The 12472-nt window shown below is 30.4% G+C and overlaps 3 protein-coding genes across 3 annotated transcripts; 1 reads left to right on the forward strand and 2 right to left on the reverse strand.

Moving 5' to 3' along the window:
- Positions 1 to 424: 424 nt before the first annotated feature.
- LOC145759070 (uncharacterized) lies at positions 425 to 5618 on the reverse strand. Its single transcript, XM_082572802.1, has 14 exons — positions 5452 to 5618; positions 5338 to 5374; positions 5101 to 5197; positions 4864 to 4942; positions 3415 to 4779; positions 3072 to 3272; positions 2744 to 2815; positions 2352 to 2411; positions 1998 to 2096; positions 1809 to 1932; positions 1540 to 1667; positions 1271 to 1435; positions 1132 to 1185; positions 425 to 987 (listed from the first exon to the last, which is right to left on the reverse strand). The coding sequence occupies exons 1-14, from the start codon at positions 5518 to 5520 to the stop codon at positions 817 to 819; spliced, it is 2721 nt and encodes a 906-aa protein (XP_082428928.1). The 5' UTR covers positions 5521 to 5618; the 3' UTR covers positions 425 to 816.
- Positions 5619 to 7304: 1686 nt separating this feature from the next.
- LOC145759168 (bactericidal permeability-increasing protein-like) lies at positions 7305 to 10447 on the forward strand. The gene is made up of 13 exons (XM_082572930.1): positions 7305 to 7537; positions 7849 to 7957; positions 8040 to 8171; positions 8379 to 8478; positions 8540 to 8674; positions 8745 to 8808; positions 8882 to 9008; positions 9090 to 9234; positions 9392 to 9471; positions 9548 to 9692; positions 9815 to 9989; positions 10112 to 10188; positions 10303 to 10447. Exons 1-13 carry the CDS (start codon positions 7420 to 7422, stop codon positions 10345 to 10347), a joined length of 1452 nt encoding a protein of 483 aa, XP_082429056.1. The 5' UTR covers positions 7305 to 7419; the 3' UTR covers positions 10348 to 10447.
- LOC145759169 (dolichyl-diphosphooligosaccharide--protein glycosyltransferase subunit DAD1-like) lies at positions 10433 to 11131 on the reverse strand. Its single transcript, XM_082572931.1, has 3 exons — positions 11013 to 11131; positions 10760 to 10895; positions 10433 to 10684 (listed from the first exon to the last, which is right to left on the reverse strand). Exons 1-3 carry the CDS (start codon positions 11088 to 11090, stop codon positions 10554 to 10556), a joined length of 345 nt encoding a protein of 114 aa, XP_082429057.1. The 5' UTR covers positions 11091 to 11131; the 3' UTR covers positions 10433 to 10553.
- Between the last annotated feature and the right edge of the window lie 1341 nt (positions 11132 to 12472).

Consider the following 12472-nt stretch of genomic DNA (forward strand, 5'->3'; position numbering starts at 1 on the left):
CAACGGTTTGTATCACAGGGTTAGAAAAAAACTGTTTGCAAAAAAATTTAAGTTTATTTTTTGCTACAACGATTTGTATCACAGTGTTATTGTGTGTACCATTGTAAAGGGGTAATAGAGGCACTTTTATCCAGAACTGGATTGTAAAGGGGCTATATTACCCCTTTACCCTGGTCTACGTTTTAAATCCAGTGCTAATTAATGACTGAAAACTAGAGTCCATGTAAGTATTATAGTGAAAAAGTGTGCAAATGTCCTAACTACTAACTTATTTTGAATAATATTAACATTAAATATGTAAAAAAGTTTACAAATTTGGTTTAAATGTCGTTTTATCATTTAATTGAGCAGCAGAGTGTACAAGTATCTAAATTCAATATTTTTTAAATTACTTTAGAATAATACAAAAACGATTTCAGCACACCTTTCTAAATTAAATAGAACAACAAATTAAATAATTGCATTGAAAAAAATTTAAAAATAAAGAAACACCCCTTACATGCAAAAACAAAGTAATATATCCCAATGAAGCTTGTTTGTAGAAATTTTGATTTTTCTTAATAAAAATAAAACGCAATAAAATGAGATTTATAAACCTAGTGCAATAAAAAAACATAAAAATATTTCAAAAAATAAATACTTTAGAAGTACTAATTGCAGCCGAAAAAATAAGTGTGGCATTTATAATGGCACAAGCAGAATGTTATTTGAACAAAGTTTAGGTAATAATTTTGGCAAAAACTATTAATCCACCAAAACTCATGCAACCCATGCTTAATTGGCAAACTTAATATTCCCATTTTTCGATGAAAAATTTTATTTTCTGTCAATTTTTTTCCATTTGGTAGAATAATATTCAACACAAGCAAGCAAAACTTTTCGAATAGCAATTGTTTTCGAGACAACGCATCGGTCTCTTATTTCAGACATAAGTTCGTTCATACTAGAAGCTCTCTCTGTTTCTAATGATGGCCCGGCAAGCATAAACTACACAAGATCAAATGTAAACAAAAGCACATTTTAATAATCAAGAATAAAATAACTATCATCCTAAATTTTAATTATTTTTTTTCATCTAATCCAAATGATTCACAAAATACTGTTCATTTTTTAACTTTAAATTAAACCTACCAATTGACCAAAGCATTCAACTTGATCTTTTTCTACCTTGACACTTCGCAATACCTGTGGAAACAAAACATTCGTAAAATAAAAATTTAATATACAGTTCAAATAAAATAAAGAATTCAAGTTTTTATATAATAGTTACCTGCAACAGACTGTTATAAACAGGCTCTATAAGCACCAGGAGTCTTTCGCCTTGTGCAGTTCTCACGTTTAAGAATATTTCGACCAGAAAAGTTATAAAACCAAACCATCTCTTGTCACCTCGAAAAGTTGCGTTAAATAGTTGATCACGATTCTTATAATGTCCCTGTTTTTGTATAATGCATTAACATCAACATAATTACTTTTTTAACATAATTTTTAAATCCAAAAAATAAAAAATTTTAACCTTAAAAAATTTAATAACTGTACCTGCATTACATTAAGCACTACACTTCTGAACTTGGTTCCGTGCACCATCATTAAAGACATTCGATCACACAATATTGCCGCATTTCTACTGAACTTACGATTCCTTATTGCTTTGTTGCATAAAATTTCTAAACAGAATATACAAAATTCTAAATTATTGCATTACCTTAAGTGTATACACAACTTTAAAAAAAAACAATTCACAAAAAAGTGAAATTAGTTCCAATATTAAAAGTATAAAAAATTCCCATTTATAAATTAAAGTTTACCTGCTACTTCCCTCATCTTTGATTCGGTTATTGCAAAAGCCTGAGTGCTTTCAATAAACTTTGTTAAATCAGCAGAATCCGTGATGTGGAGTTTACTTATCTCTTTACCAGCTGAATTATAAGCCTGGAAAACATAAATAAGTGTTCAAGTAATATGTAAACAAATGTTCGTTAATGCACAAGTCTTACCATTTCATCACCAATCCATGATTGAACTTTACTTTTACCAAGGCTTGTAACTCTACGCTGCTGATTGTCAGTGTTGGTTGTAACAACTAGATCGTCATGCTAGAAACATAATTCAATTTAAAGTTTAGATTTTTTTTATTTTCTTTTGGTTTTTCGCACATTGATAAAAGTAAATAATAAACACGATATACAAATAATATTACAACAATGCAACGGAAAAAAATGACAAAATCAATTTAATGATTTAAAACATGCCAAAGTATTAATTTCTACATAAAAATTCTGAGTATGTTATGGCATGGTCACCAAACCCAAAGATACACTATTTGTAATTAAAAATTTGGTTTTGTTTACCTTCTTTTTAGATCTGTTATTGTTGACCTCTTTCTCATGTGCAGAAGATAAATTAGATTTCTGCAAAAATAAAAATAAAATAGTTATTAAACAAAAACAAGAAAAATCGGTGACATTTATTTGATTTAAAGTTGACATCAAACAAGACAACTGTGAATTTTACGAGGGACAGTTATTTATATTAAGGTCAATAACAACCAAAATGGGTCAACAACATATTACTAAAGTTCAAACATTTAATTACTAATTACAGTTAGTCTAGGAACTTAAATCCCTTAAATACATAAATACTATTGATCCTTAACCATGTAACATCAATATCTCAACTAATTGGGTAACATAATAATATAAACAGTGCTAGCCTTCTTTTTTGATAAAATAAAAGGGTTTACCTCTTTGGTTTTTGTTTTTGATTGTGAATTTTTGCTATTTTGTTGAGTGTTGTCAGATTCAGATTTCTTTACCTGACAAAATATAAAGATGTAGGTGTAAGTTAAAATACATTTTATATGTTTGGTAAATGAAAGCTATCTGTGTATATATAGGTTTGTATCAGAGATTAAAGTTGACTCCCTGGAGAACCATAAATAAATATATTAGAATAAATAATTTATGAAATTAAACAAAACTATCTTAACTTTTAATTTAATAGGTATGCAAAATGTTTTGGTATAAAGAAGTGAATAATTAAAAAGTTTTTTTTTAATAAATAAAGTTTACCCTAGAATGTTGCATGTCTCTCGACCGATTATCTCTTTCTCGATTTGAATTTCTGTACTCCCTGACATTGTTCTCTCTCGAATTTTTTCCGTTCTCCTCCTGTTTTCCTCTTCTTTTATCTTTTGGCTTATCCGAAGCAACTTCATCGTCTCTTTTTCTCCAGTTTGTGTCCTCATCTGCAGCACTTTTTCTTCTTTGAACCTTGATTCAATTTTAAGTATTAATTTCCTTTTTTTTAAGACTTTTTAAAAAGGTATTAAATTTGAAATAGTTCATCACCTGCAAAGCAAAGTAAACCTTATTAAATACCACAGAGCTAGTTTTAATGATCAAAAAATCTTACCTTTTGCTTACTCTTTGCTTCATTTTGGCTCCATTTTTCGTCATATTCGTAAAAATCGGAGCTCGAATTACGTCCAACAGACTTGCCCCAATCACCACTTCCTTGACTGTAATGGGATCCACTTTTCGAGTTGTTACTTCCATGTGACAACCTCGTGTTATTGTTGATTTCTGGGGTAGGCAAAAGAGGAGATTTTTTGTTGCGAAAAGAATTATTTCGGCTTGAGTTACGCTCATAGTTATCCTCAGATCCAGAACTGCTTCTCAATCTTGAATTTTGATACTTTTTATCTGTGGGATGGCTTTGTTTTTTAGGCTGCTGCTGTTGTTTAACGTTTCTGTTTTGTTGAGCATCGGTATGTTGTTGTACTTCTCTGTCATCAAAAACATTTACATTAGGTTCTGACTTTTGTGCTGCATAAGTTGATATTCTTTGTTGAGATCTTGATGCATTAGAAAAATCAGGTTCTGTTGGTTGTGTGTTATCCCAGTTCCCAACGTTTGGTGGTAACTGCACCTGACTAAAATTAGGCATCTTTGAATCCCTCATATTTTCATGTGGCTGGCCCCAATTTGACGTGTTAGGTCCCATCTTATCCTTTAACATTTCTTCTTGTGGAAAAACATCAGAGGAACTAGACTTTCGTTGAAATGTCATACTATGTAAAATAGGTTCCTGGCCATGTAAATCACTTCCAACATTTGTTTTTTCATTGGTCATCGACGGCGGAGGCTGCGAAGTGTCGATCCAAGATGGTAAATTCTGCGGAGGCTGTTGCATGTGATTTTGTCGGATCAAATTACTTACAATCGTTTGAATTTGGTTCGGATCTCTAGAGCCCTGCATCGCATGCGGTCCTCCTACAGATTCCCATTGTAACATCTGATCCGGAGGACCTTGTTGTTGATGTTGCATGTGATGAGGAGGAGAAGGAAACTGACCTTGGGTTGGATGAAATTCTTGTCTAGGGTAGGGCTGAAATTGCCCAGGATATTGTTGAACATCTGGCCTTATTTGTCGCTGCTGCACCTGTTGATGATGTAGCTGTCGGTGTTGCATTTGTTGATGTTGTTGTCGATGTTGCAGCTGCTGGTGTTGTTGTTCGTAATGACTTTGCTGTTGAGACTGTTGTTGTTGTTGTATAGGCTGATGTCCTTGAAAATGAGAAGGTGGCTGTTGTTGCATTTGTTGTTGCTGCCGATGCTCTAATTGTTGTTGATGCATTTGTTGTTGGTGTACTTGTTGTTGGTGTGCTTGTTGTTGGTGTAGCTGCTGTTGTTGCATTTGTTGTTGTTGCAAGTGCTGCTGCTGCTGCTGTTGTTGTGACATTTCGTACATCTGCTGTTGCCAATGCACATCCCGGTTCTATAAATTAGAAAAATTAGATTTTAAACATAATCTAAATTTAAAAACAAAATTTCTTTATTTATGATTTAGAATAAAACAAACCTGAATATTGGGTTGGTGTTCGTGCCAACCTTGTTGAGCACTCGGTGGTGCCCTGTGCGGAGACCCCCAATCCTTTCCACTTTAAAATTAAAAATTTAATTGCAATAGATTTAAAACAAATCTTTAATATTTAAACTGTTAAAAAAAGAAATTGTTATTGTAAGAAAAGCAAAGACTATAATACTATAAACATATATGTAACAGTTTACAATACATAACAGCTTTTATTCAACTTACCTTGGCTTTTCTCCCCAAAACTCTGCCCCATTGTCGGGTTGATTGTGTGAAACATTATCCTCAAAAGCTGAGTTCATAAAGTTAAACCCAGGGTTACCTTAAAAATTTGTTTTTTTAGTTGCACAAAAAAGTGGTATTAAGCTAAAACTTTACAACACATATTGTAAATTATAATCAAATGATGCCTTTTTATTGCTAATTAAATTAACTTTTATTTAAAAAAAAAACAATTCTTACTGTCATAAGATTGGGTTCTCTCGCTTGATGATGAGGCCTTTAGAAAACAAATATTTTAATAGACTTGTTAATATTTTAAACATCAGTATTTTAAATACAAATTTTAAATCTCACCTTAAGAGGGTCAGGACCAACGTAACTGTCAATAAACTGTTCAAGATCAGAGATTTCTGAAGACAACATAATTTTTATTCCCAATTAGAACTTCAAAGAAATCGAAATTATTTTGTAAACTGTGATTCCATTAACTAACAGATGTTATCACCCTAATTTGTTTTTTAACATCCTAGAAAAATAATTGAACTGTTAAGTTAAATCCAATAAAAGAAAATGATTTCTAAACAGAAAAATATAAAATTGCACAGAGGTTTTTAAAGAAATAAAAATTCAAAAAATTAAAGTTCTAAAAAATTTACAATGTATATTATTCTTATAATTTTACAGCACCATAGTAAAACATTGTTTTAACTTTTTTTACTCATTATCAAATCTATCACCAAGGTAAAATGCATTACTACCGCCTTTTATAATAACTATATAAATATTTTAAGCATGTCAATGCTTTAAATTTGCAAATTTTAAACATTAGGTGGCACCAGAACCATATCTTAGTTCTTTCTCAAACTGCTCGGCTGTAAAAGTTCCCTCTAGGCGTTCACAGTTCTCGTTAAACACAGAATATGCACTTTTCTCAGAGCTCATCCGTTTTCTAGTCGACGTGTTAAAATAAATAAAAACAAACGCAGAAACAATCGTGAATACCATTCCGAATTCCATTTCAACAAAAAGACCGAACAAAATTAGCCAAAGTATTATTTTTAGCACAAACGGCTTTCCAATCACTGGAATTTTAATTACTGTGTTTGTAATTTTTGTGTAAATTCTTGTGCTTGTTATGTAGTTTGCACAGTTTCTTATTAGAGCTATAACAGCGTTAGGTTTTCTAGTTGTTGATTTTCTAGCAAATGAAGACGACGTTTGTTTAAATTCCGCTTCCTTGCGTGACCTGTATTCCTGCAAACGTTTTTCCATCGTCTTTGGCTTTATTTATTATTTTAAGCAACTTTAAATACAATTTTCTATCTGCCAATTTATCTTAAAGAAAACACAAATATCAAAAAACTGGACAAGCGAACAATAAAGCCCCTCGCCAAATGGCAATAAAGATTAAAAATAAATAAAACTTCTAGACTTAGTTTGTCAGTTTGTTGCCCGTGTTAATGGTTCTATAGGTCACTGCAGAACTGCACAGGTCACTGCAGAACCGCACATGCAAGTACAAGAAGAAAAACATCTGACAGTCTAAACTTTCTAATTCTATTACAGAAAAACTTTAAAAAAAATGCAACAAACGCAATTATACTTTTGTTGTTAACATAAAAATAAAAACCAAAAAAACAATCAACCAATTATCTCGTCTTCTTCGCATGACAATGGTGTAACAATACAAAAAAAAGGAATAATAGAAGACCGGTTAAGCGGAAAGCACTAAAACGCGGAAAGACAGAAAAGGCGGACGCGCGAAAAGATAATTGCGGTCGTTTTTATTAAACCGCAATTTAAGCAAAAAAAAAAACATTTTTAATTATTACTTATAAGTGCAATCATTTAGTAAAATTCATAATCGTTGCAGTTTTTTATATGTTTTTCGTTCGCAAAAATTTAGCAAAAACCTTTTTTTTGGGTACAATTGGTAAAAAATTTTTATCCAAGTTTATTATAAAAACAATGAAACTGAAAATCCAAAAAAAATTCTTTTAAAAAAATTCCTACCAAAATCCTCATTTTTCCTGGAATTTTTTTTTAAAAGCGCATATATAACTGAAACAAGAAATTGCGAATCACCCTAGGCTACAACTGTTTCGATATTTAAACGGTAAACAACATTGATCTATTAAATCACGATCTCTTTATAAAAATTAACCGTTTGATGATTAATTTATAAGCCGATGTATAAGAAAAAAATAATCATTATTAGACTGTTGTTTGATCTGAACAAACAACAATATTTTTAGAATTAGCCTATAGAAATATTATTTGATTTTTGCGCAGAGCACTTAATAGGTAACCAAAGACAAAGGAATGAAGTTTGCGTTTGCATTTTTATTGTGCTCAACATCAGTGTTAGTACTAGGATACGAGTTGTTTCCAGAAAATCCTGGAATTGTGGGAACTCTTACTCAGCGTGGTTTAGACACAGGTAACTCAAATTATAGTGAGGCTGTGTATTAGTGATTTAATGAAAATATTTAAGATTTAACTTTAAAAAAATCTTTATTATTTTTAATAAACCACCAATACATATGTTGGCGATTAAAGGGTTTTGCATATTCCATAAAAAAATATTTAAAATTGGTCAAAAAATCGTTTAACGTTATTCGACATAGTTGTATCTTTATTAAAAGTTAATTTTATTTTGACATAGTAGTATATGCTTAAACCTCAAGAATGTAAAGAATATATGTAGGTACACATTTATTTGTGTTTAAAGTGTATTTTATGATATTTCAGTACAAGATGTGATACTTAAAAATATTACCAGCGGTTTTCAAAACTTTGAAATACCTGGTGAAATTTCGGGATCAGCATCCTTTGCAAGTCTCAAATACAAATTTACGAAGTAAGATAAAAATGATTAGAATGAATAAAAGGTTATCTTGTTTGTGATCTATATTGCCTAAAGCTTTAACATTAACCTTTAGAAATAAGGTCTCGTCATTTTCGCTTGGAACTGTCACCAACAAAATACAAGCACCTTCATCTATACATACAAGTATAAAAGGAGCCTACTTTAACATAGTAGGAAATTGGGAAATCTCATACAAAATATTATGGTAAAATATATTCTTAAATATTTTAAAAGTAAAAATCAACAAGTCTCGTTTACTATATCTTGTTTCTTGATGACCAAAATTAAAAAAAAGTTATAGTATATTTACGACAAAACAACTATAGCAGCTTTTAATCGTTAAATAATTTAACATTTTTTAGGTTTCTATATAATTTTAAATAGTTTAATATAACAAGTTTTAACTTTTAAGGAGGAAAATCAACGATCATGGAACATTCACAGCAAACATTGCAAAGTCCGACTTAAATCTGGTAACAGAGGTTGGAGTAAGAAAAGATGGCCTTCCCACGGTACGAATATATATCTTACCCAACTGAAGTTAAACATTTTTAACTTGATTTGGTTTTGTAGATCATGGAAAAAATGTGTTCTGCTTCCATTGGAGATCTTAAGATAAAGGTTGACCAAGGTGGCTTTGCAAATTCTGTCTATAACTTTGCACTTCGATTTGCCAATAAAAGATTGAAAAAAACCTTGCAAAATTTAGTAAGTTCAATTATATTTCATACGTTATAATTATTTAATTAAAAAAATTGATTTTTTTTATTCATGTTAGGTTTGTCCAACAATACAAGATCTATTTATGGACCAAGCAGATTCCATAACATTGTTGTACCCAAGTAAGTTCTTTAACATAAATCCTTAAAAAAAATCACTTTTTTTCAATACCAACCATATTTTTAAACATTCTAGAAAATGTGCCGTTAATTTTTGATACATCAGTCGAAACGGCACTTGTAAGAAATATCAGCGTTGTTAGTATGACTACAAGTCTGTCTTTCAGTGGAAGATGTTTTCCAAACAATAATCCAAACATTAGGTGAAAAAGGCTTTTATCAGAAATAAAAAAAAGTTATATATATATATATAAATATTAAATTAAAGTATTCGTGTGCTTTAGATTTCCGGTACCTTCACCAGAAATCCCAGCAGGAGCGCTTTCCGATAAGATGATACAGTTGCAAGCAAGTGAATATGTCCTCAACACATTTCTGCATGCAATATCATACAACAACCTTTTAAACTTTGTGGTTACCGACGACACGGTAAAGTACTATAGGTTGTATCATATAAGAAATAAATTGCATTTGTTTTAAACCATTTTATATATTTTGTTATTCTATTTTCGTTTTATATAAACGTGAATAACCAAACATTTTCTTTGAAGATATCGCATACGAAAAATATTTCGATTATATTTAGCTACCAGACGATTCTTATGTTCGATTGACGACTGAATTCTTCGGCTCAATATTGAGCGCGTTTCAAGGATTTCCAAGAAGGTTAACTTAAACTATTATTTAAAAATAATAGATAATTCCAAAAAACGTTTTTTTAAATTTTTTGTTACATGTTTAGTCCCATAGAAGCGAAAATTGTTCCATTAAATCCGATTGCTGCCCAGTTTAGAGAAGGTCTAATATTTATTGCAGTTGATCTAAATGTTACCATGTGTGTAGTAAGAGAAGATGGTGCAAGATTTAACGCATTGTCTCTTATTGTGGTAGGTTAATCCAACAAGAATTGTGATCATGGTCTAGATTTGTTATTAAGTTTGTTAGCCTTATAAAGTGCAAGATCGTACGATAAATTCAAGTGCTTTCAATCTAACTATATTTGTTTCAGAACGTCACAACTACAGGGTTTATATCTGTAACTGATCAAGTTATACAGGGTGGCCTAAACAAGATCGTCGTTACAACAAGCCTTGGAGAATCAAACGTCGGGGTTGTTCCTGTTCCTTTGATTGATTTGGTTATCCAAGGTCTTACCAGAGATACGGTCAAGCCAATTATTGATGGTAAGTAACCAAAGGTTAACGAATATTGCGTATTAACACGAAAAATTGAGCCTCTAAGTAAAAATAATTACTTTTTGTTAATGAAAACAAGGGTCCACTTCCCTCACTTTAAATATGTTTAGATTTGCTATCAACTGGAGTTAAAATTCCATCTATACTTGGATTCTCAGCACAGAATACTCTACTCAACATTGAGGAGGTATTTATATTAAGAGTGATTGACAAACTAAGCCTAAAATTTGTTGCTGTTAATGGTAATACAATGTGCATTACGTCTTGTTATTTCCTTGATCAAACAATATTTTTTCTTAAGAAAATTTTGAAGATTGAAACCGACTTGGCGTTTATGCAGATGTAAGGGCAGAAAAATGCTTTTTGTATATATTGTACAATAAAATTCATAACCAACACTTGTATCTGTTAGATCTGTACATAACAAAACATAAAATGAATTTAATTTATTTACATGGTTCGAAAAATATTTTAATTTTATACAGCAATAATATTTCTGCTTCATGTAAAATGTTTAGACTTTGATTGACAGTTTTAGCTCCGCCTCCTAATTTATCCCATAAAATTCATGACCACCAAATGCAAGACAACGTGAGCGAATAAGAAATCAGCAAAAGCTCGCTCTGGAGCAACATTTTTAAAATCCCGGGAGTTTTCTTTGTTGACTTGCAGTCTTAGGTTAACTAAAGAAATATTTAAATACAGCTTTAGAGCGTTGCAATCTAAGGCAAGGACATATAAAGAATAAATTCACCTACCTCCCAAAACAAACGAAGCTACACATGAAATAAATCCCGATAAAAATGAGTTAAAAGGAAAGGTTCCAACTAGAGCACAATAAAGAAACTGCATAACCCCAGTGATTAATATGTAGGTCAGATATGCATCAATAATCTAAAAAATAAACGAAAATGTATTGACAGAATGTGTTAGTCAATGCATAGAGCCAGACTGACTTGAAGTTCAGTAGAATCTTATAAATGCAGAGTTTAAACATTTAATTGTTGATACCTTTAATTTTTGTGGTGTTCTTGCCATGTAGTCTCCAAGAAATTTACCTCCAACAGAAAAAATATTTTCATTCGACATTTTGCAATTATTTTGATTTAAACACAACAAAATTACATTAAAAACCTGAAAAAATACAGTTTAAAACAATATGCACTATGTTTTTTGTACATTTTTGTTGTCTTCAATTCTTGGCACCGAATTGTTTTTTCTCTAATTTAGAAAATCTTCTTAAAAACTTGTATTTTTAAAAGTCTGATTGACTGCAAGTCTGTCGCTGTTTTTATATACAAACTGCTTTAATCTATAAAACAAATGCTAAATAATTACATCTTTCTTTAATTTAAAACAATAATCTAACCTGATTTAATTATAACCTTGTGTTTCAATCATTTCAATAAAGTATTAAAGATACAAAATTCGTAAGTTTGACACGTAGAAGCCATGTTGTCGCTGTAACGAAAACTTAAAATTTCGGTTAAGGGGAATATTTTTAATATTTGTTTTTATCCCCGATTTGATATTTTAATTAATTGAACTTTCCAGGTTAATAAAATCATAAGTCTGATTAAAATTTAACAAATATTAGACAAATACCAACTTACTAAAATTATACAATGTTAATATCAAAATTCAGTTTGGAAAATTTTATAGAATAATTTAGTTTAATCGAACCTAAAAACATGGGCAATATAGATTTTTTTAGATTATATAAAAATCATGAGAAACTATCAGGTTTTTTTATTAACTATTGCCTTCAACCGTGTTTATCGGATATACCCTCAAGGTAAATTGCAGATAATTCGCTTGCAAGGTCAGTGGAAAATAATTTTAACGAAAAAAGCTCAGTGGATAATAATTTTACAACGCTTTTCTTCGCACACATTTTTCATGGTTTACCGCACACATTTTCATGGTTTACAAAATTGACCTAGCCTAAGCATATGTACAAAAAGCAGTTTCTTACATTACTTGATATAAAGCTAATTCTTCAAAATTTCGTTTTTAACAATTACTATGAAGTAGGAAGAAAAATAAAAGAAAGACGAACCTAATAGTTAAGTAATTAAACGAATAAAGAATGTGCTAGCCTCGAAATATAAAAATTAAACATGAATGAGAAGCTTTATTTTTTGTTTTCTTGGATAAACCGCGTGTGGTTGAATTTATTTAATTTTCTTCACGTTTCTATAACATGCACTTTAAGCAGTGCAATTTTACTGGAAAAGCTAATGTTTATCTAAAAAGGAAAGCGAATTTTGAATAAAGTTGAGAAACCTACTGTTTAGTTTAAATCGTGTAGAAATACACAATTTTCAAAATGTCTGTTTAATAAATTAACCAATATTTCCGTAAACATTAAGAAAAACTATATTGGAATCTTTAAAAAACAGTTACAGATAATATTTAAAATCTTTAAAGGGAGTTAGTATTGTAAAAAGTGACGTAAAATATCAATAGCC

Source organism: Corella eumyota, chromosome 7 (genome assembly GCF_963082875.1).
Source record: "Corella eumyota chromosome 7, kaCorEumy4.1, whole genome shotgun sequence".
NCBI classification, from domain to species: Eukaryota; Metazoa; Chordata; class Ascidiacea; order Phlebobranchia; family Corellidae; genus Corella; species Corella eumyota.